Here is a 19,533-nt window from a genome sequence, read left to right as displayed (position 1 = left end):
CATCAATAACTATGTAAAATTCCCTATTCCATTCAAATTTAAAATAGGATTAGCCCACATAAACACAGTGAAACTATATCCAAACAATACTTAAATTCAGATTCTATTATGTCTCTCCGGTATACAACTGCTTGGATTTTTTACGCGCATGTAGTGATACAGCAGATTCAGATGAATGTCAGGAACAACTGACTTCTGTCTATAGGGACTTAAGAATTTAAGTGTCTGCAACACACAAGCACATTAAGAATCAGTATTTTTATTTAGTCTTTGAGTAACATTTCTATTAGTTGATACATAAAGATACGTATTTCAAACATAAAAATAATATTTTAAAGTTTAACTTTCATGAATCATAGAGGCAGCACTCTCAAACCAGAACAGACGTACTAGCAAGAAATTAAAACAAACCACTTCAAAGTGATGCATGGACAGCACATTGTTTCCTAATTTTATTAGGATTCCTCTTCTTGGCAAAAATGTCTAAGAAAGCATATGAAGTATGTAGACTTTTATATAAAGAAAGTGAAAAGGAGATTTTTTTTCTCTATTATACTTAAGAGAATAAGGCAACGCCAAGTTATCAGAGATTACAAAATAGCAGGTTTTATAAAACAAAAGACAGTAATTATAAGGTATAACTTATCATTTGGTTTTTTGAAACTTCAGTATTCCTCAAATTGACTGGTTTAATGCACAACTTGCTATTAAAACTTCCCAAATATATTGATAATAGTCAAGCAGGTAAGGGCTGGACACTTCGGTTATGCCCACATTTTATTTTTGACTCATATTGCCTCAAAAATATATTTAATTTTTTTCCTACTATAGCCTCTTATCATAAAAGTTATATTAATCTTCCTAATACCACAACAATGGTGGTGATCACATCTTTGCTTCACAAACTGATTAATATCAGTCTCTTCTCAATTCACCACACATTTCTCTTTACAACTTTTTTTTTTTTACCTTTAAATTTTTTCAGGGGTCTTGTCTCTTTCTGTTAGTTTCTGTGCCTTCAACCCACCTTGGTTCATCACTTCAGTAGCTGGCACCTTGTACCTATCCACTTGCCTATCTCTCCCATCTTTGACTTTGTCCTATGTTATATGAAATAGCAGACCACGTACTGCAGTCTGCTTCTAACGCTCCAAGTATCTCTTGTCCTCTCACAGTATAAGACACAGGAACTGCACCTTACGTGCCAACTAGTGTGACATAATTAATCACAGCTAGGGGGTCCAGACAGGGACTATCATAATAAAAATCAATATTAAATAGATAAAATGACACAGGCATTCTTTCCTCAAAAAAAAAACCAACACCCAAACAACATGTGGTTTTAGACTACAATATTTCTGAGCTAAATCATTTCTTCTTAGGGTATCTAATTACAAAGAACTGCCAATGACTCTTATTTCCAGTGTAAACTACTGTGCTACAGTACCGAAAGGATGCTGCAGCAGAAAGCAATTTGATCCTAAAATCCTAATCAGTTTAATGTGCAATGAAACAGTAAACAAAAGCTTGCATTGCTGGGAGCAAAAAAGCCCCCAAAAACCAACAGCATGGATTAAAGCAGGTAAAGAGCTGTTTAATCCGTTTCAGAACTCTATCCAGAGCAAATTCCTCAAGCTTTATTGACAAGCGAGAAGCTGTGTTGACTCTCTCCCATGCTGCCCCAGGCAAACCTTCCTAATATTGTAACCATCGGCAAATACACCATATTCCAAGCAGTCATTTACCTTGGGATCATCTTCCTATTTTACAGGATTCTGAGCACATTTTCAAGAAGTTTTAAATGGAGAAGTGGAAACTGCTGCAAGTTCACCAGATGTGTGCCCTGAGTCAGTCAATAAATATATAAGGCAACTGTAAATAAACACAGCCCAGATAAGCTAATTATACTATCTTAGCAGAGACATGGCTCCTGGTCAGAAATTAGCTTATGAGCACCTGAAGCCAGGTGGAGTGCAAGGTAACAGACATGTTCTGACATGTTCTGAATAACAACTCTAGCGTCAGTTACCATGGAAACCTCCTCTGAACAAAACATGGTTTCTGCAGGTTATAAAAAATTAAAATTTGGACAAAACCACAAAGCAGCCATGCCTTTGTACAAGAAAATACAAACGGCCGAGATTCAGAACTGTTTATTTTTGAGATAAAAAAACAATTTCTGCAGACTCTTGTAACCTGTATAGTTGCAGTGACAACATGTGCAGAAGAAAGGGTTAACCACTTAAACATAACTAGGGCAGTATCAGACTAACTGAAGCTAAAAATAGCCTACTATTTAATAAAGCTAGCGCTGACCCACATTTTAAGGTGTTTTCCAGGTTGACGGTGTCCAGCTGGGGACTGGCTCCCCCGTCTCCATCAGCTGCAGACGGCAGGGATACCGCAGGTGTTTCCCACCGCCGGGTCCCACCTCGGGAAGCCTGCCTTGTAACCCCCGGGCCTGCCTTGTAACCCCCGGGCCTGCCTTGCAACCCCCGGGCCTCGGCAGGCAGCGTTCCCTAGGACGGGGGAGCGCAAGCCCGGCAGAGTCCATGTTGTGTCCCACACCGCTTCTGGCCTACTGGGCCGACCTCCCATCTGTAAAACCAGAAATCACGGGTTTTATCTCGACTTATAAGCGCAGAATAATCTGCGAACGAAACGCATTAAGAGCTTCCGAATAGCATTAAACTAGCAAAAGAGGTTTTGCAGCCCGCGCGCGGAGGGCTTGGGAATTACCACGCGTGCAGAGCGCCGGCCGGCGCCGCGCTGCGCCCCTGACGGCGGCTACGCCACCCGCGCCCCGCCACCCCGAGCGAGCGGCCCTCCCGCCGCCCCCCGCCTGCCCGCGCCGCCTTCCCCTCAGCCCCGCCGGGCCTCTGCCCTCCGGCATCCCCCTCCGCCAACAGGCGGGCTGCAGCGGCCGCGGAGCGCCAACCGGCCGCCCTGCATCGGAGGCCCGGGGAAGAGTCTAGAACTCGCCGCCCTTAGGGGAGCCGGAGGCCGCGCCAGGGGCCTCCCGGCGAAGTCGCGGCGGGCGGGACTCCCGCGCAGGGCGGCCCCGGCCCGGCCCGGCCCCTGGCGGCGGTCCCGCGCCCGCCCGCGCGTCCCGCGCTGCCCCCGCCGCGCCGCGCCCCTCCCCGGCCCCGCCGCCACCGGCTTCATTCACTAACCGGTTCTCGCCGGCTGCCTCCGCCTCTCGACTCCCTCGCGCCTCCGCCAGCGCCGCGCCTCCGCCAGCGCCACGCCCCCGCGGCGCCCCGCTCCCGCCCCGGACGCGCTGGCGGCGCCGCTAATTGGACGGGCGCGACGCTCGTCACTGACGTGCGTGACTGAGGGGCGCTTGTGCGGGAGGCGGCGCCAAGTGTCCCTCCCGGTGCAGCCGCGTCCGCTCCGCGCCAGCCCGCAGAGCCGCCCGCCGCCGCAGCTGTATGGTCCATCCCCGCTCCGCCGCCGAACCCCCTCCGGCAGCTCCGCGGCCTCCAGCGCCTCCGCGTCCTCCTGGTTCTGCTCCTCCTGCCCCCGGCGGTGGCGCCCGCACCCCGGCTGTATGATCAGGCTACAGTCTTCAATGAGTAACCATATTCCTGTGAGTGCTGCCCGCCCCCCCGCGCCCGGGTCCGTGTCCCCCAGCCCCTCGCCCCGCCGGGCGTACGCCCCGCCGCCTGTGCCCGGCTCCCGCGCCTGTCCTGTCCCCCCCCCCCGCCCTCGCCCCCCTCCCCCGTCTCCTCCATGTTGTCTCTTTGTTCTGTTGCCCGGGCCACGCCGGCTCCGGGCGGCTGCTCGCAGCGCCGGGTTGCGGCTCCCCTTAGGCGTGCCGCAAGGGAGGCGGACCGGCCCGCCCGCAGCGCGGCTCGGCCTTCCTCCCGCCCCCGGAGCCCCTCTCCTGCTCTGGGCTGCCACTGCCCCTTCTCGCCGTCTCTGCTGGGAGGGTAGGAGGGGGCGACCTGGCCGCGGCTGCTGAGCGGCCCGGCCCGGGCACAAAGCCGCTTTGTGAGCCTGGCGGCCGCCGGCCCCACCCGCCCGGGCCTTCCCCGCGCCGCGGTCTGGCGGCGTCCGTCGGGCCGTGCCGGGGCGGGAAGCCGCCGGGAAGGGCAGCCGCCCCTGCAGCCGGGGCTCCCGCGCCCCTGGGCCGCGTCAGGCCGGTGGCGCGGCGGCGGCGGGGTCCGGGAGCCCCCTGCCGGGGGGAGGCCGGGGCCGGGCGGCGGCTCCGGGGGACAAGATGGCTCCGCGTCGAGAGCCTGATCGAAGCGTGATGCGAACCCGTGACCGCCGCAGCTGGGGCGACGGCTGGGCCCGCGGGGCGGTGTCACGGCCGGGACAGCGTCTCCTCGCTGGGGGAACGCGGGCGAGCCGAGGGCCCGGCGCCCCGCGGCGGATTGACGCGGCGCTCGGGGCTTTCCGGGCAAGCCGGGGCTTGCCCGTGGGCGCCCGCCGGCCCGGTGGTGCGGCGCTGGCGGCCGGCTTGGCTGGCTGGGGCGGCCGCGCTCGCCCCCGCCGCGGCCCCACGTGCGCGGCCGCCGCCGGGGCAGGGCAGCCGGGCGGCCGCTTTGTTTGCGGCGTGCCCGGGCGGGCAGTCAGAGCCGGCTGCGAGCGAGGACGTGAGTCCTTTCCGAAATGAGCTTGATGCAGCAGAGGTGGGGTGCGCCCGAGCTCCCGTATGCAGCCGGCCTTGTTTAGGCTGGGCTTTTAGATGGCTCCTCAACGGGAGAAAAAGTCCGCAGAGGAGTCATTTTTAAGTACACGTGGAAGTGGATGTTTCTGTAACAGTCTGCTGTCGACCCCCAGAAGCTCACGAATGCGAAGTACCTGAATTTTGACCTAACCTGCTTTTAAGACCTTGCATTTGGCTTTTCAAGGAAGGCATTTCCTTCTGGAGGTGCGTCACAGTTCAGCGTTAGAAGTTTTTGCTTTTCCTCATATGTGTGCGTTTTGAGTTTTTTTGAACTCCCTTAGTAATCTCTGTTTCTGTGCTGCCTACCATCTATAACCATTAAGCACAGTGTGTATTTAAGTACAAGCAGTGCAAGGCTTGCCGATGGTAGTATGCCCTACAAAAGCAGGGAAGCAAGAAAGACAAAGCCTCATCAAAATAGGGTAATCTGTGGTAGTAGAGGTGGGGTTGGTGGTTATGCATGGGTCTCCGTTGCTGCCTGGTAGCCAGCTACACACCTTGCAGATATTATGAGCTGACAAATGCAGTCTCTCTGGTGCTAGGGTCCTGTGAGTCTGGTGTTTCTTACTGCTTCTGAAGACAACTTTCCAATATGTCTACCTGCATCTGCAGAGTCTTTCCAAACCAGTGACTCAGAAGTATGAGCCGTGTCTCCTTGTAATCTCATAAAGCTGTCATCAAAACACCTGAAGAAGACACTTAAATGTCAACTCTTATTATTCCATTGATGGAACAGCAAAGAGGTTTGAAATTGTCTTACAGGAACAAAATCATTTCAGGGGAAAATGTGGAAGAAGCAATACAGAAATTGCACGACCATGGGAGGAAACATGAGAGTGAGAAAGAAAAGTGACAGATATAGCAGGAGCCAAGGGAGAAGGATGTCATTGTCTTACCAAAACTAGAAGTGTCAGTAAGGTAGTAAATAAATAGAATTCAGCTTTATCTAATAACTTCTGTCTTGTGAAACCTTCCTGTTCTAACAGAATATGTGCCACGGAAGAGTGTTGGATCCGGTGTGTAGGCTGACTGTATGTGATCACTTACTTTAAAGATAACCAAGAATGCCCAATTCAGGGTATGACTGAGTTCTAAACTAGTAGCAGATTGTCACCTTATTTAAAAAAACTTAAACTCATTCTATCAGATCAGTACAAGAGGTACTTCTGTGTTAAGTGTAAGTCAGTAACTCCTTACAGCTTTCTTCACAGATCCAGCTCTTGTTTGGCACTCATACCTTTATTAGACACAATAAAATACAGCAATAACTGTCTTTGCATGCATATGCTAAATTTCTTGTGTTACTGTTTAAAACGTAATGGAATAATTGAGTACAATGACAGGATTTACGTAGTTTGCTACTGTAGTGACAGTGTTCAGTAATTTTGAGAGTGACTGCTTTCAGAAACTCCAGAGGATACATTAGACAAGGGTATGGAATGGCTTCTGTGATATCTTATTTTCCCTGATACCTGTTAAGGCTTCGTTCCATGGGTTGGTTTTGTTGGGTTTTTTTCATTGTACAAGCAGAAGAACTAGGAACACGGTCACATGGCCTCAGTTTCATCATCTCTGGAAGTTGCATTGACTTGTTATACAGGAAATTTTGAGATAATTTTTTCTTCCCCCTAAGCTGTGTGTACTTGAACCACAAAAAAATGCTTCCTTCACAGAGCATGTTGTAACAAATTTATGATAAGCCTTTGGAATCTCCCATCTGTGATACATCAGTGTATTTTCTGAGGCCTTGGGTCGCTTTCTGTGGTCCAAAACAGCTAGTGTTATCACGGTGGGTATCATAGTAAGGCATTCATGTGTCCAGTAGATAGAAGATGCATCTTGTCAACAATACCCAACGAAAGTGTGCCTCTGCCTTGCATAATGGCTCTGCAGTTTGTACCCTTTACTCTCCCACTCCTCCTTCTCTGCCTTAGCAGTTGCTGCTTAGGCCTTGAGTATTGAGATAAATTCAGGAGTATTTGTTCCTCTGTCCTTCAGTAAGTTTTTGTTGGGTAGCAAGTTAGAATAATTAATTTATTTGTAGGTGTTCTCAAATTGTAATGAAATGTCATTAGCTTTCTAGTTTTGATCCTGTGGTTTCATTGGGTGAGTGTGTGGCGAGTCTTGACTTCAGAGAATGTGACACCACCACATAGTTGGTTCTGGGTATAAATGTTTCTGCTGTCAGAACAGGTGGATTGGGCAAGTGGGAACCATCTCGCATGTTTTCTGAAGGTAAACTGTTATGTAACTGTATAAATCAGTGCTTTTGTTCACATGCTTCTCAAGATGCTGCAGCATTGTGAACAAGAATGTCAGCAGCATGGGATAAACTTACACCTCTCTGCTTTCCACATACCAGTAATGATCTAAAAGATTACTTTCATAAGCGGTTTTTACCAGACAGGTCATTTTTCAAACCCATAATTAGCATACATGTGAATCTGCTTGTCAGTGAAGACAGATAGTTTAGCTTCCTGTCCCGAAGAAGGGCATGAATTAAAGCTTTTCTTTTCAAGATGTCTTCCTCTTGCTTGAATAAACTATGCTCTAATGTTTCCTAGCATAAATGGTAGTAGATTGTACAATTATCGCTAGCATGATTTGGATGGGATACCTTCTCTTAATAGGCATATTAACCTTAGTTTTGTTTTCTAAGTTTGTTTTGATGGATCTAACAGTCTAAACATTGTTTGACTTTCTGTTACTGATAGAAACTGCAGCTGCTGTTTCCAAAACTCTTCAGTGTTAATTTTCCTTAAGGAAAACGCATATGTAAATTGAAAAGAATACGGTGGAGTACCCAACTTGATGGTACAAATGATGAGTTGGTGTCATTCTGCTAAAGAAACTTCTGCATACAATACTATGCGTTGGAGTTTTACTTATGCAGCCTTACGCTTTCATATGCTATCTTGACTTTGTTGATAGCTTACTTACTAAGTAGTTACCATTTTAAAATTACTGTATGGTCTCAGTTATTTCCAAGCCTTTCAAAAGTTGCTTACATCATTTGAGTTCCCCCTAAGCCCCAGGGTGATCTTAATTACTGCAACAGTCTTTACAGCCGATTTTTTGTCTTTCAGGTCTTTTTGCTGAGGATAGGTGAAGCCTTGTACTCTGGCTTAATGCCATAACAAACAGCATGACAGTGTACTACTTGTCTTTAATTTTCGTTTGACTCCCAGAACAGAACTAAATTGGGTTGGCAAAGCTGTCTTGGGATGGTACAGTGTGTTGCTGCCTAAAGGAGTTGGTCTGCCTGTGGAGCTTTCTGGCTAGCAAGGGTGAGAAGTGATGGCATCAAAGGAAAATGTGAGCTTTGCTCCTTTGTAATGTGGCACCAGCAGTTGCCAAGGCAAACAGTGAGACTCAAATACATGCTTGGTTAAGTCCTTAGTTGTGTGAATTAGTAAGGTGCTGATGTGTCTAATTGCTAACTGTTAAGTCAGTATTAACAGAATTAATTCATTTGTGGGGGTTAATTACACAGAGAACTCAAACTTAACATTGTATAATGTACTTGCTTCACCTTTGTATAAGAATTTGAACTGTGCATCCAGTCTCTAGATGTGATTAACAGTCTGCATTAAAAAAGTAGGATTTATTATTTAACTAATGCTGTGCTGCCTGACCTCCTCCTTACCCCCATTATGAGTTTGTCTGGTACTGTATTGAGTAGTCCTAGTTGTGTACTAAGGGCAGCCTGTCTGCCAGACTGGATGAATCCTCATTACTCCTTACTTCCTACCTGCCCCAGTATGTTAACTGTTTCCAATTACTCTACATTCTTTATTCCCAAAAATCTCCATCTTCCAGATTGAAAGGTCTTTCTTTTACCCTTACCTTTACTTTTTTTTTTTTCTGACCCCATTCTATCTCCTCAAACTCACTTGCATGCTTTTCTGTTTTTGACAGCTTAAATTCCCTCATTCTCTACCAGGGAAAAGGACAGGTTATGATTCCTGTTAGCAATCTCAAGAAGAAATAAACATGAGATCTGCCAGTACATGCAAAAAGCAGTACGAGAGCTTGGGCAGCTGTATCTGCTTAAAGCTGTCCTGTCCTTTTTTGCTGTTCTGCTTCTTAAGCTAATTGAAATTGACTTTAAATAAGCTATCTTAGATTCTTTTTTGTTGTTGTTGCTATTTTAGGTGTACGCTAGCTCTGGTCCTAGGAGTCTTGAGTCTTTTTAATGCATACTTACTGGGGTATGGCTGGTGTGTCAGATGACAATTCTTGGAGTTCTTGCGAGTCTGAATTCTACTGGTTCCTGTTACTCTGTTGCCTTAGTCTTCAGAGGATCCTTCTTACTCCTTTTTCACACCTATTAGTTTTAGAGTTCTCACTGCCCCTCAAATTATCAGAAATAAAAACTGAAATTTTTTTTTTGCAAGTAACTGGCAAACCTAATCCTACAGTCTTTACAGAAACGGTGATGGTATTGTCTTTGTAGTGGCAGCTAAGTGCATGTGAAATCATCCAATTAGTTTGTTTCTGCTGACTTCTTTCTCATGTTTGTTGGGTGGGGTGGGGTGGTGGTGGTGAGGGTTTTTTTGTTTTGTTTTTTTTTTTTGCAAGCTGTGCCTGTGATTAAGACACATCCTTACATTTCTTACCCGGAAGCTGTCTGAAAACATGAAAAGGATGCCTGGAGGTGTTTGGTCTGCTTTTTCTAAAGGTCCTTTGCAACACTGTGATGCGGTTCTACTCATCTGCTACAGTCCGATCTGAATGATTTTTATGTTCTCTGATACTACTACTCTGTTACTGAATTTCCTCTCTTCTGGATTTACCAATGGAGCAAAGCCATGTCTACAACATAAAACATTGCTGCAATTCTTTAAATGACGTTTGAAGTTCTCTTCTAACCCAAACTATTCTGTGATTCTATACTGCTTAGAAAATTCAACAATTAGACTGCTGATCTGTTGTGACTTCTGCTTAATGCTAATCGTTGTTAGAGTTGTAGATGGTTTAGTGCCTGTGGTGGGGTCTTGGTCTGACTCAGAATCCTAGATGGCAGTTAGTAACTGTGACTTACTTGCATGTAGCTTTGTCTTCTGGCCCTTTGGTAAAGTATGTGAAGACATTGGCTATTATCAGGACTTCCTGTGCAGTTGTCTCTAGGACCTGATTTTTTTAATTTTCCTCATGGTTTGGAAGCTTTTCAGCACAGGCTGCTGGTTTGCTTTGAATGGGAAGGTTTGAGTGTAGACCACTGAAATATTGTCTCTTTCCCTTTATTTTCTTGTGTATGATTGCCCTGATGATATATGTGGATGGATGCATAGAGCTGGTTTGGAGTTTTAAAAAAAATCTGAACATTGCTACAATGAAGTTACAGCTTCTGTTTGCTAGAAACCAGATTTATGAAGGCAAAGAACTGATAATTCTGTGTCCCGGCCAGAAAATAACTTTTTTTTAAAAAATCACGTTTTTAAGAAAGAGTAAGTCTGTTATAGCAATTCTGTGTGTTTAGCACATTGGAATTGGTATTTTAATACATTTCAAGTTTTGGTGTTGAAAATAAATTTAGTTTAATACAAACTTTCCATATAGGGTTGCTTCAAGTACTCCCTGCTAAGAAAGGTAACAGGACTCTATTATGCAAACCTGATTCTTAGATTATGAAATAAACCTTGTGAAACTACTTAGTTGTTCTGGTTTTATTTTTTTCATTTTATAATGCTTGGTGTCTTCAGAATAACCTTGCTCCACCTGTGCTCATGGTTTGTTTTTTGTTTTTTTTCTCTCCTCTCTTTACAGCAGTTCTGTGGTGTTCTTGGTCACACATTTATGGAGTTTCTGAAGGGCAGTGGAGACTACTGCCAGGCACAGCACGACCTCTATGCAGACAAGTGAACTGTAGAAATTCATTACTACTCCACCAAGAAGCCCCCCTAAGAGTGGTTGACCAGGATAAGAAGTATTGAATTGAAATTGGCAGAGCATTTAACAACAGAATTCAGACCTGGATGGGGTAAACCTCAGTGCACTGCCTTTCTTTTGCCTCAGTATTACTGGATTGAAGAATTGCTGCTTCTTGTTAGGAGGTTCATTTCATTTCCCATTGCTCCCAACTTCATACTTCCAAGCACTGAGAATTTCACGTGGAGTATAGTGAAGTAGACTTCAGTTTCTCTACATCACTTCTGTATTAGAATTTTTTTTGAATCCTTTCATAATCTTGTTGCATGTTTAATTAAATCAATATGGCCCGAATGAACCGCCCAGCTCCTGTGGAAATCACTTACAAGAACATGAGATTCCTAATCACACACAATCCAACCAATGCAACCTTAAACAAATTTATTGAGGTAAGGCCAGGACAGAATTCTTACTGATGTACTTTTTTACTGCCTGAACAGCATGCTATATTAATAATTTCTTTCTCTACTAATTGATAACAGCTGTGGAAGCCGTATGAAGAGGTACTGAGACTGTTCATACGTATATTGACTTATTTCAAATACTGATGCCATGTTTCAAAGACCTACGAACAAATCTATTCAGATATAGTTTGGCCTTCACAAAAACGTACTTCTGAACCTGAAGCAAAGAAATAATTATACTGTCTAGTACATTGTTTATATCTGCAAACAGGAATTATCTGGCAGTAGGGACTCACATTTAGATTCATCTAAAGTGGTGTAACATTTCCTTGCACCTATTGCATAGTGAGTAAAAAGAAAACAATTCACTGTACGTTGTGGATTAGAACCTTAGGAACAAATAACAGGATAGCAATATGCTTTCACTGCCTATCTCCCTTCAGTATCAGCACATCATGGTTCTAGTGTAGCTTAAGAGAATCCTCTGAGTGTCAGTGTCTACCTGAGTGAAGTTTGTGGTGGTAGGCTTGCTCTGCATCCAGAGCTGCTGAAGCTACTTTTAAGTATTTTGGTACATGCTGAAATTGTGGTTTGGCATATATAGCCAATATGTGAATTATGATCTAAACCTTGCACCTGGCATGTTGGAGTTATAAAATGCACAGTTAGAAGTGTATGCATGTATGCTAACAGGAGGTTCCTCCAAAGTTACCTCCTTGTAAGGTCTAAGCATTAATATTTTAGGTGTATTATACCTCTGTTGCATTCAGTGTGGGATAATGTACGAGAAATACAGTGATATAGCATTTGTTTGCTGTTACAATCTCACAACTAGATGAAGTATGCTGAGGTTATGTTTCAGTCATTACCATTGACAGTGTGAATGATGAATTATTGCAGGGAGGATGAAGAGTGACTGGGGTTTTTTTGTTTGGTTTTGTGGTTGTTTTTTTTTTAAATTGAGGCTAGTAGAAAAATGAAAAGTTAAATTTTTGTTATTCTCTAGTTATGGTAATTCAGGAACTGGAATAAATGATTGTCTTGTGCTCATAAACAGTAAGACGTCTTACAAACCTGTTTCAAGTAGAGGGAGAGAAGGGGAAGCTCTAAACCCCTCCAAACTCCTAGTGAAGCATGTAGATTTGCAAACCAGGAAGTTTCCTGTTCCTTTAAAAGGAATGGTCTTTTAGAGATGGACTAATTATTTCATCAATATCTAGAACTGACTTTAAAAGAAAAAAGTTTGATCCAACATAACAAAACTTAAATCTTCAGCTATGTTTGCAGAAGAGCTTAAAGGTATCTGGCAATAGCACGCAGGGTTTAATTTATTTCAGCTTTCTGTGTTCTATGCAGGGTGGCAAACATTTGCATGAGTTTACTTACTGAAAAATGTGGAATGAGTTAATAAGCTAACGTGTTGAGAAAACTAAACAGTAAATTAAATCAATTTACTCTTTACAGCAGGTTTTTTTTCACTCCCTAGGAACTTAAGAAATACGGTGTTACGACAGTGGTAAGAGTGTGTGAAGCTACTTATGACACTGCTCCGGTGGAAAAAGAAGGCATTCAGGTTTTGGTAAGTAGTGTAGAAGTAGAGTTTAAAAATAACCCACCCCCTGCCAAAAAAACTTTCTTTTCACACCACCTAATTAATTCTACAAGTGTATTCCAGCAGTGATGGAGGCAAAAGCTGAATAGACATCCTTTCTTGTCAGGAAAAAAATCTGGTTTTGGACAAAACCACTTGCTCAATGAAAACAGATTGAAAGGAATATATTTGTAATATTGCTATGGTTATTCTGTTGGAAACCCATAACCTTGAGTAGTTCCCTTGGCAGTCAGCTCTTTTGTGTGTTGTCCTATATCCTAGGATTGGCCCTTTGATGACGGTGCTCCACCATCCAATCAGATTGTTGATGATTGGCTAAACCTCCTTAAAGTTAAATTTCGTGAAGAACCTGGTTGTTGTATCGCTGTACACTGTGTTGCTGGTCTTGGAAGGTAGGTAAAGTTTTAAAAGATCTGTTGAATTGCCATCCCTGGTCAGACTTGTTAAGATCTAGTACAAAAGTTTGAGGCAAATGTAAAATAGTCACATATCCAGTATTGGAATGACCTTAGAAGTAGTTCAAACAGCAGGAAACTGTTGTATGTATATATTGGCCTTAAAGGCATTTTAGTCCACAGATGATGCGATTATCACAGCTCTCGCACAAAAACTGCTGAATGAAGTAAACAAGTATATTCCAAGTATATGAATGAGTGTCTCATTGATATTTTTTTGTCTTGCTGTGTTGTCTTATGGATTTTTTCTCTATATGTCTTTCTAATGGATTTGGGTTTTAGTGACCCACCTGTAAGTTTCCTCTTCATCTCCTTTTCAGCAGTATTGCCAGTCTCTTTGTACCAAGGGTATCATTAGTGGCTAATGGTTACAAGTGGGATGTTCTGGCACATGAAGACCAACTTTCATCTACCACGTATTTGAGGGATGAAGAGTGTTCTCTGGAGTCCTGAAGCTCCATTTCTGTTTCATCTCTTAACACTGTGGCTCAACATTTTTATGGATAATACTAAATATTCTCTTCAGCCCCATTCCCTCTGTCTGCTGCCACTGTCTTAAACAAAATAACAGCTGTGAGAACATAATGGTTTTGCTGCTGTTGTTCTAGACTACCTGAGAATTAGACCTGTTCAAAAAGCAGTTGCCATATTCTAGCCATGGATTTCAGCATATCCAATATAAAATGGAGGTTTCGTGTCTTGCTGTCCTAAAGCCTGGCTTATCCACTGTTTGCATTATGGCTTCACACATAGCAAAGTTTACCGTAGTAGTGAATGCTACCAAAAGAAGGCTGCTTTGGCTGTTGATATAGCTGTTGGATTTTTGCTCAAAATTGGGCAGTTAACTAGTTGAAAAGAAGATTCCAGCTTCTTATCATATAAGGTTTTTTAAATCCCTGAACATAGAAAACCACCTAAGCTTGCTATTAGATGCACATTGTTGCTGGTGTGTGGAATGGGGGCTCGTCTTGATATTTTTTTAGCCATAAATTACTAAGGTATTTGAGTTTGATTTGTATCAAAGCTTTCCCAACTGAAAACTGTATTCTGACAGAAGAAGAATACTGTGGCAAGCAAAGAAATCCTCAGGGGTGTGCAACAGCCTGTGGATTGCAACTGTTCCTAAAATTTGTGACGCTATTTCTAAGACTTGTGAGTTTTCTATTGAGCCTAACCCCTCTTCTGACATGCTTTGGAGTCCTGACTGCTTTTGAGGATGCTTCTTTGTGGGAATAGAAACCCATATGCAACTCTTTTCCAGACTCAGTTGGCTTTGAAACAAAGGGGTAAAGATTACTTGCATTTTATTCCTGCTGTCCTCTTCTGTACTGAAAGTCAGGTGAGCAAAGCTAAGGTTGGCTAAAGTTAATTAAAACCCTTCTTAATAAGGACAGGTAGCTCAAAAACAGATGGTATAATGGTTCAGTTAATGTAGAAATGCCTTTTGCCTGTGTTCTTTTCTTCCCCAGGGAAGAAACATCAGATACATGGAAGGACAGAAAAGAGAACTGGGGAAAGTAAACTTTTTTTTTTCCTAAGTATGCATTGGCAAGTGCTAAACTGAATATATATATATTGTTTTTGTTTACCAGAGCTCCAGTCTTAGTTGCTCTTGCGCTGATAGAATGTGGAATGAAGTATGAAGATGCGGTGCAGTTCATAAGACTGTAAGTATGAAGCTAACTTCTAGCTCAGGGGTCCTCAAACTTTTTAAACAGGGGGCCGGTGCGCGGATGAAGTGGTAGGCAGTCGTCTGGCTGCTTGGTTCCCCCCCAACCCCCCGGGGAAGGGGGGGGTTGGTTCTGTAAGTACCAGGGGCCAGATTGAGGACCCTGGGGGGCTGTATCCAGCCTGCAGGCTGTAGTTTGAGGACCCCTGGTCTAGCTGTTTCCAAGATTTAACACACTGATACATCCTTGAGCACTAAAGGAAATTCTGAATGCTGTTGTCTTTTACTCTTTTTCTGTAAGATATTTAGTACATCTGAACTTTCTAACACACATAGTGCAAGTATAGGACTTGGTCTGTGGGATGGGTATTTTCTGTTCCTGTGGAAACCAGAATCAGTAAGTAATTATTTGAGCCAGTTTGTTTAAAAAAAACCCCAAAAATAACCCACTAACATTCAGTTACATCTGCAGGGTTATCTTTATTTATACTTACAAGAGAGAGGATACTTTTGAAGTGTAGGTTCTGTCTGCTAGCTAGACTTAACACTCATTCATGTTTGTGGATCCTTTCTTTTGTATTGGATCAAAGTGTGCTAAATGGTTCCTCCTAGTCTTTTCTGGTAGTCTATCAAAGAAAAATATTTCTTTGTGGAATTTTTAACAAATGTATCTAAGTGGAATGAGAACAATTTTAGTCTCAGCACCTTAATTTTGCAGGTTTCAACTATATTATAAAGAAGCTGTAGCTCATAAATAAACAGTACCAACATAACTTCTTGCATAGTTGCCAAGCATTTAAAGCATTAAATTCAGCTTGTATATCTTAACAGGCTGGTGTATACAAACTGAAGAGTAGGAAGCCTGGTGGATATTCCAAACCATCAACAAAAATTTACCCTTCTTTCACACGCTTCTGGTGTGTGAAAACCAAGAAAGCTCAATCTCTGTTCAGCTTCTTATTATGGGGAGTTATAATGTTTATGTACTTCCTTAATATTGTAGTATTCCTCATAATTATTTCAAGAGACTGAATAACTTCAGCTTTCTTAAGACTACCATCTCACATCTGCTCTATAACTTCCTTTTGAAGTTTTGTCTAAAGATACAAGATGTTTGGGTTGTGTCTATCAGAGGCTAAAACATTGTCTAAAATGTTATGTACTCCTTTGAGCCTGTAGTCTAATAAGGTATTTCTAAAAGGAAGCTACCACCCTCTTTCCTGGCACTTATATTTTAATTATTCTTATTTTGGTTACAGTCTTAAATTAGTAATTGGTTTTAAGTGACCTAAAAATATTTTTCTCTAGTGATATTATTTCACCAGGAAGTAGATTAATATTCTGTTTAAAATATTTTTTTCCTCTGTCTAGGAAGCGGCGTGGAGCTTTTAACAGCAAGCAACTTCTGTACTTGGAGAAATACCGCCCCAAGATGCGTCTGCGCTTTAAAGACTCCAATGGTCACCGAAATAATTGTTGTATTCAGTAAAGCTCAACAGCCTATAGTACTTCTTTGGGAATAAAGGATGGAAACTAGAATTAAGCAGACTGCATGCCAAAGACATCAGTCTGATATTTTTTTAGTAGTTAAGGAAGCTTCCTTAGGAGTATTTAATAGGCTAAAGGCTTAGTAGAAATGCAATGTCTATGTTTAGGTAAATATCCATCTGTTTGGAGACCCAGTAAATGGTTTTTGCTGTACCCGGTTTCTGAGCTGTCTCCTTGTTTGTTAATTATGAATTCAGTTCAGCTATCCTTTAATCATGCCATTGAGTCTTACCCACCTAGTTTCAACTACTAAAAATTGGGGTACTAAAATAAATCAGTCTGTAGAGATTAGGTGCCAAAATACCCAGCATATCAACTACATGTTTTTCCTTATAAATGATCATAGTTGTGATAATGTGAGAACTGCCAGCTTATCTGGACCTTACTATCTTTTGGGTTTTTTCTACAGTCATTTCAATATGGAAGAATATGGCCTCTAAGGTAGTCTTGCCTGCTCACTGTATGTTTTGTCTCCCACAATCGCACTAGAATTATCAGGATTTGCACAGTCTTGTCTTTTTAATACTATGAACTACAGCAACTTTTTACCCCAGCATCTGTACTTTTCTGTTACCTGATCCTGTCCATTTTACAAATCATTACTCTCTGGTTATTCATATAGAAAATCTTTTAAATTGTACAGAAGCACACAAGTCTTTAATGTCTCCAGACAAAAAGCCTTACAGTAAAATTAATGTTGGCACTTCATGTGCAACTTAACAGAGGGCCTGAAAAGGTTGGGAGGGGCTATTTAATATTTCTAGTAAAATGTTGCCTTTGTCTTGTGCAGGAAGTATAGAATATGCCCTTTACTTTAGTAAATATTTTTTTAAAACGTAGAAATGCTTTGTTATTGTAGCTAAAAATTCTTAATTGGAGGATTTCTGAAAAATCTTGTAGTTTCTTTTACTGTACTTATTGAAAGTTGTTTACCAACTATTGCTTTGTTGAAAGTGTGATTTTTATTTTTTTTCTCTTGTTTTTCTTGAGTTTCTGCTATGACTTGGGCAGACCTCTGTAATATTTTGTATGCCTTTCAAGCTGCGTAACTTAATATTTGGATACTTGATAATTTGTTTTATTATGTAATTGATAAAATGGTGATGTGTATTAATGTTAGTTCAACCATATATTTATACTGTCTTGGGAATGTGTGGTTATAGTTCTGTGGGAGAAATAATTTTGCCAGTGTTCACCAGCTTGTAAAATCTAGTGCGAGAGCTTAAACATCTAAATAAATACTGAAATGCACTTAAATCTGCTGAAATGCTCATGACTTTCACTTATTTTTGTGTACTTTGTCAGCAATCTTGAGGTGCCTAAATTCAGAATCTATCCAGGCATCTGTTTTCTTCTTTTAAATCTTGGCCTGAATGTCTCCTTCGCTGTAATGTTTGTTGTTTGTTTTACTCATAAATAAATGTGGACAAAAATTAATAGTAGAAAGTAAGGTATTTCTTTATGTAGCTTACTTGTGATTTCCCTTCCCCAGTACTAAAATAAGTTACTTGCATAGTGTTCTTGAAGCTGTCTTTGTAGTGAATGCAGCAGAGTATGCAATCTGTAAAGTCTGGAGAACACTTGTATCAGTAGCATTAGAATTTAATTCCCACATAGTATGATACAATGCTTCTTTGTCAACACTGAAGCTATGTCCAAACAGAAGATAGAGAAAAAAATTGAGCTGACTTGTGTGTGAGTTTCCAGGGTAGTAAACAAATTTCCTAATAACAACTGGAAAATACTAAGTAGCCAGCTGAGGTGCTGTTCTTCTTGGTGATCATGAATAAGCTCAGGCCCAGGTCTGCTGAGAATTAAGCTATGTTTAAATGTGTCTTGCCTTTCTAAATGGTGAGATAGGATGCTATGTACAACATGAGCTTCACCGAGACTTCTGAAGGATTGCTTTAGGAAAGGTTTAGTCTCATAAAGAGCGCTTTGAAATTCTGTATCATTTTAAAATGTCTGAAACTGAATATAATTTAACTTAGTCTGTAAAGCAGTAAAATAAACTCAACTAGTTCAGTTTTCCTTTGGAAATTAAACTTGGTTTAAAGGGTATTCTGATTAAAGGCATACAGTTTTATTTAGCTGAGGAAGTAAGGCCTTTTCTTTTGGAACGACATCCAAATTCATCAATATTTCTAGTGTCAGGATGGACTAGAATTTATGAACAACTGCAAAGACAAAAGCTATAAAAATACTGTTACTCAGCAGTACAGCAGGCTCATGTAAATACTGGTTTAACACATGTTACTATACAAATTGAGTTAAAACTAATTTGTTATTCATGGAACTAGGAGGAAGCTGTAAAACAACTACCAGTGAAATACATAGGCATTTCTTACTTAAAATTACTAGTGCTGTTTCTGCACATACATCAGATTTTGTTGCGTCGCCACAGTATTGAAATGGGTAAGGAAGGCTGCATTTAGACCTAATGTGTTGGCGATGGGAGCTTGGTCCTTCAAACTCTTGATACTAGGTTTAATTCCAGTTTATTTCAGTAAATGGGGCTCTAAAGAGGAAAAAATTGCATGAGTGTGTCTTTAAAGCAAAGATCAAGTCAACTTCTGAACTGTTTCCACGTTGAGACATGAATCCCTAAGGAACTGAAATGTCTCTTCCTCTTGTCTAAAACACTGGGACATTTGGGGGACTAAAATGTTGATCATACTGAAAACATGAAGATAAGATGGCAGATGGAAGTAAATACAGCAAGTTAAATATTAAGCTCTATGTAATTTCTATGCATTCACAAATAAAAAGGTAGAAAAGCTTAAGTGGAATTACTGTATCTTCACTTAAGGCGGAAGCCTGGCGTGGAAGATGGCCTCTAATGTTACATCTAATTTTAGATGCTTGGAATGACTGTCACCGTTTTGTCCTTTCTTCAAGAGTTTTGTTGCAGTGCTTGGTTATGCAGTAGCACATTTTTGTCCTCTGCCAGGCTTGTGCTGCGGACCTAATGGCTTGGGTAAGTATGGTTTGTAAATGGTGGTATTATTTACAGGATTCCTTAGCATGTAGCAGAAGTTAAATATTTATGGGAAATAAGGGAAGAGGGAGAGCATGATCTTGCAATTACTGCACCAGAAAACTAATGGGTTGTCTATATTATCTGTCATATAGTAGCTAAATAATGCTGAGGAATGACAGTTAAACAAAATAGTCTGTTACTGGATATCCAAAATCAGGTATAAAGTTAAACGTGATTATTTTGAATCTGGTTCTCAGAA

The 19,533-nt window shown here is 42.1% G+C and overlaps 3 protein-coding genes across 15 annotated transcripts in view; 2 read left to right on the top strand and 1 right to left on the bottom strand.

The window, feature by feature from the left end:
* The window catches only part of LGSN (lengsin, lens protein with glutamine synthetase domain), a 126,456-nt gene extending 123,147 nt beyond the window's left edge, over nucleotides 1-3,309 (bottom strand). For 10 of the 13 annotated variants that reach the window (XR_013928350.1, XR_013928351.1, XR_013928352.1 and 7 more), the window contains exons 1-2: nucleotides 3,174-3,309; nucleotides 1,746-2,598 (exon numbers count right to left, since the gene is read on the bottom strand). The gene's annotated coding sequence lies outside the window, so the exon portion shown is untranslated. The other 3 variants (XM_080388832.1, XM_080388833.1, XM_080388831.1) reach the window with 3 other exon arrangements.
* A 146-nt stretch (nucleotides 3,310-3,455) lies between these two features.
* LOC308064389 (uncharacterized protein) lies at nucleotides 3,456-10,585 on the top strand. The gene is made up of 2 exons (XM_080388845.1): nucleotides 3,456-3,589; nucleotides 10,445-10,585. The coding sequence occupies exons 1-2, from the start codon at nucleotides 3,551-3,553 to the stop codon at nucleotides 10,538-10,540; spliced, it is 135 nt and encodes a 44-aa protein (XP_080244971.1). The 5' UTR covers nucleotides 3,456-3,550; the 3' UTR covers nucleotides 10,541-10,585.
* A 269-nt stretch (nucleotides 10,586-10,854) lies between these two features.
* PTP4A1 (protein tyrosine phosphatase 4A1) lies at nucleotides 10,855-17,731 on the top strand. Its single transcript, XM_080388844.1, has 5 exons — nucleotides 10,855-10,995; nucleotides 12,497-12,589; nucleotides 12,884-13,014; nucleotides 14,670-14,744; nucleotides 16,118-17,731. The coding sequence occupies exons 1-5, from the start codon at nucleotides 10,891-10,893 to the stop codon at nucleotides 16,233-16,235; spliced, it is 522 nt and encodes a 173-aa protein (XP_080244970.1). The 5' UTR covers nucleotides 10,855-10,890; the 3' UTR covers nucleotides 16,236-17,731.
* The last annotated feature ends 1,802 nt before the right edge of the window (nucleotides 17,732-19,533 follow it).

Source organism: Falco punctatus (assembly GCF_963210335.1).
Source record: "Falco punctatus genome assembly, chromosome: 5".
NCBI lineage: Eukaryota > Metazoa > Chordata > Aves > Falconiformes > Falconidae > Falco > Falco punctatus.
This window is presented reverse-complemented; position numbering and strand designations above follow the sequence as displayed.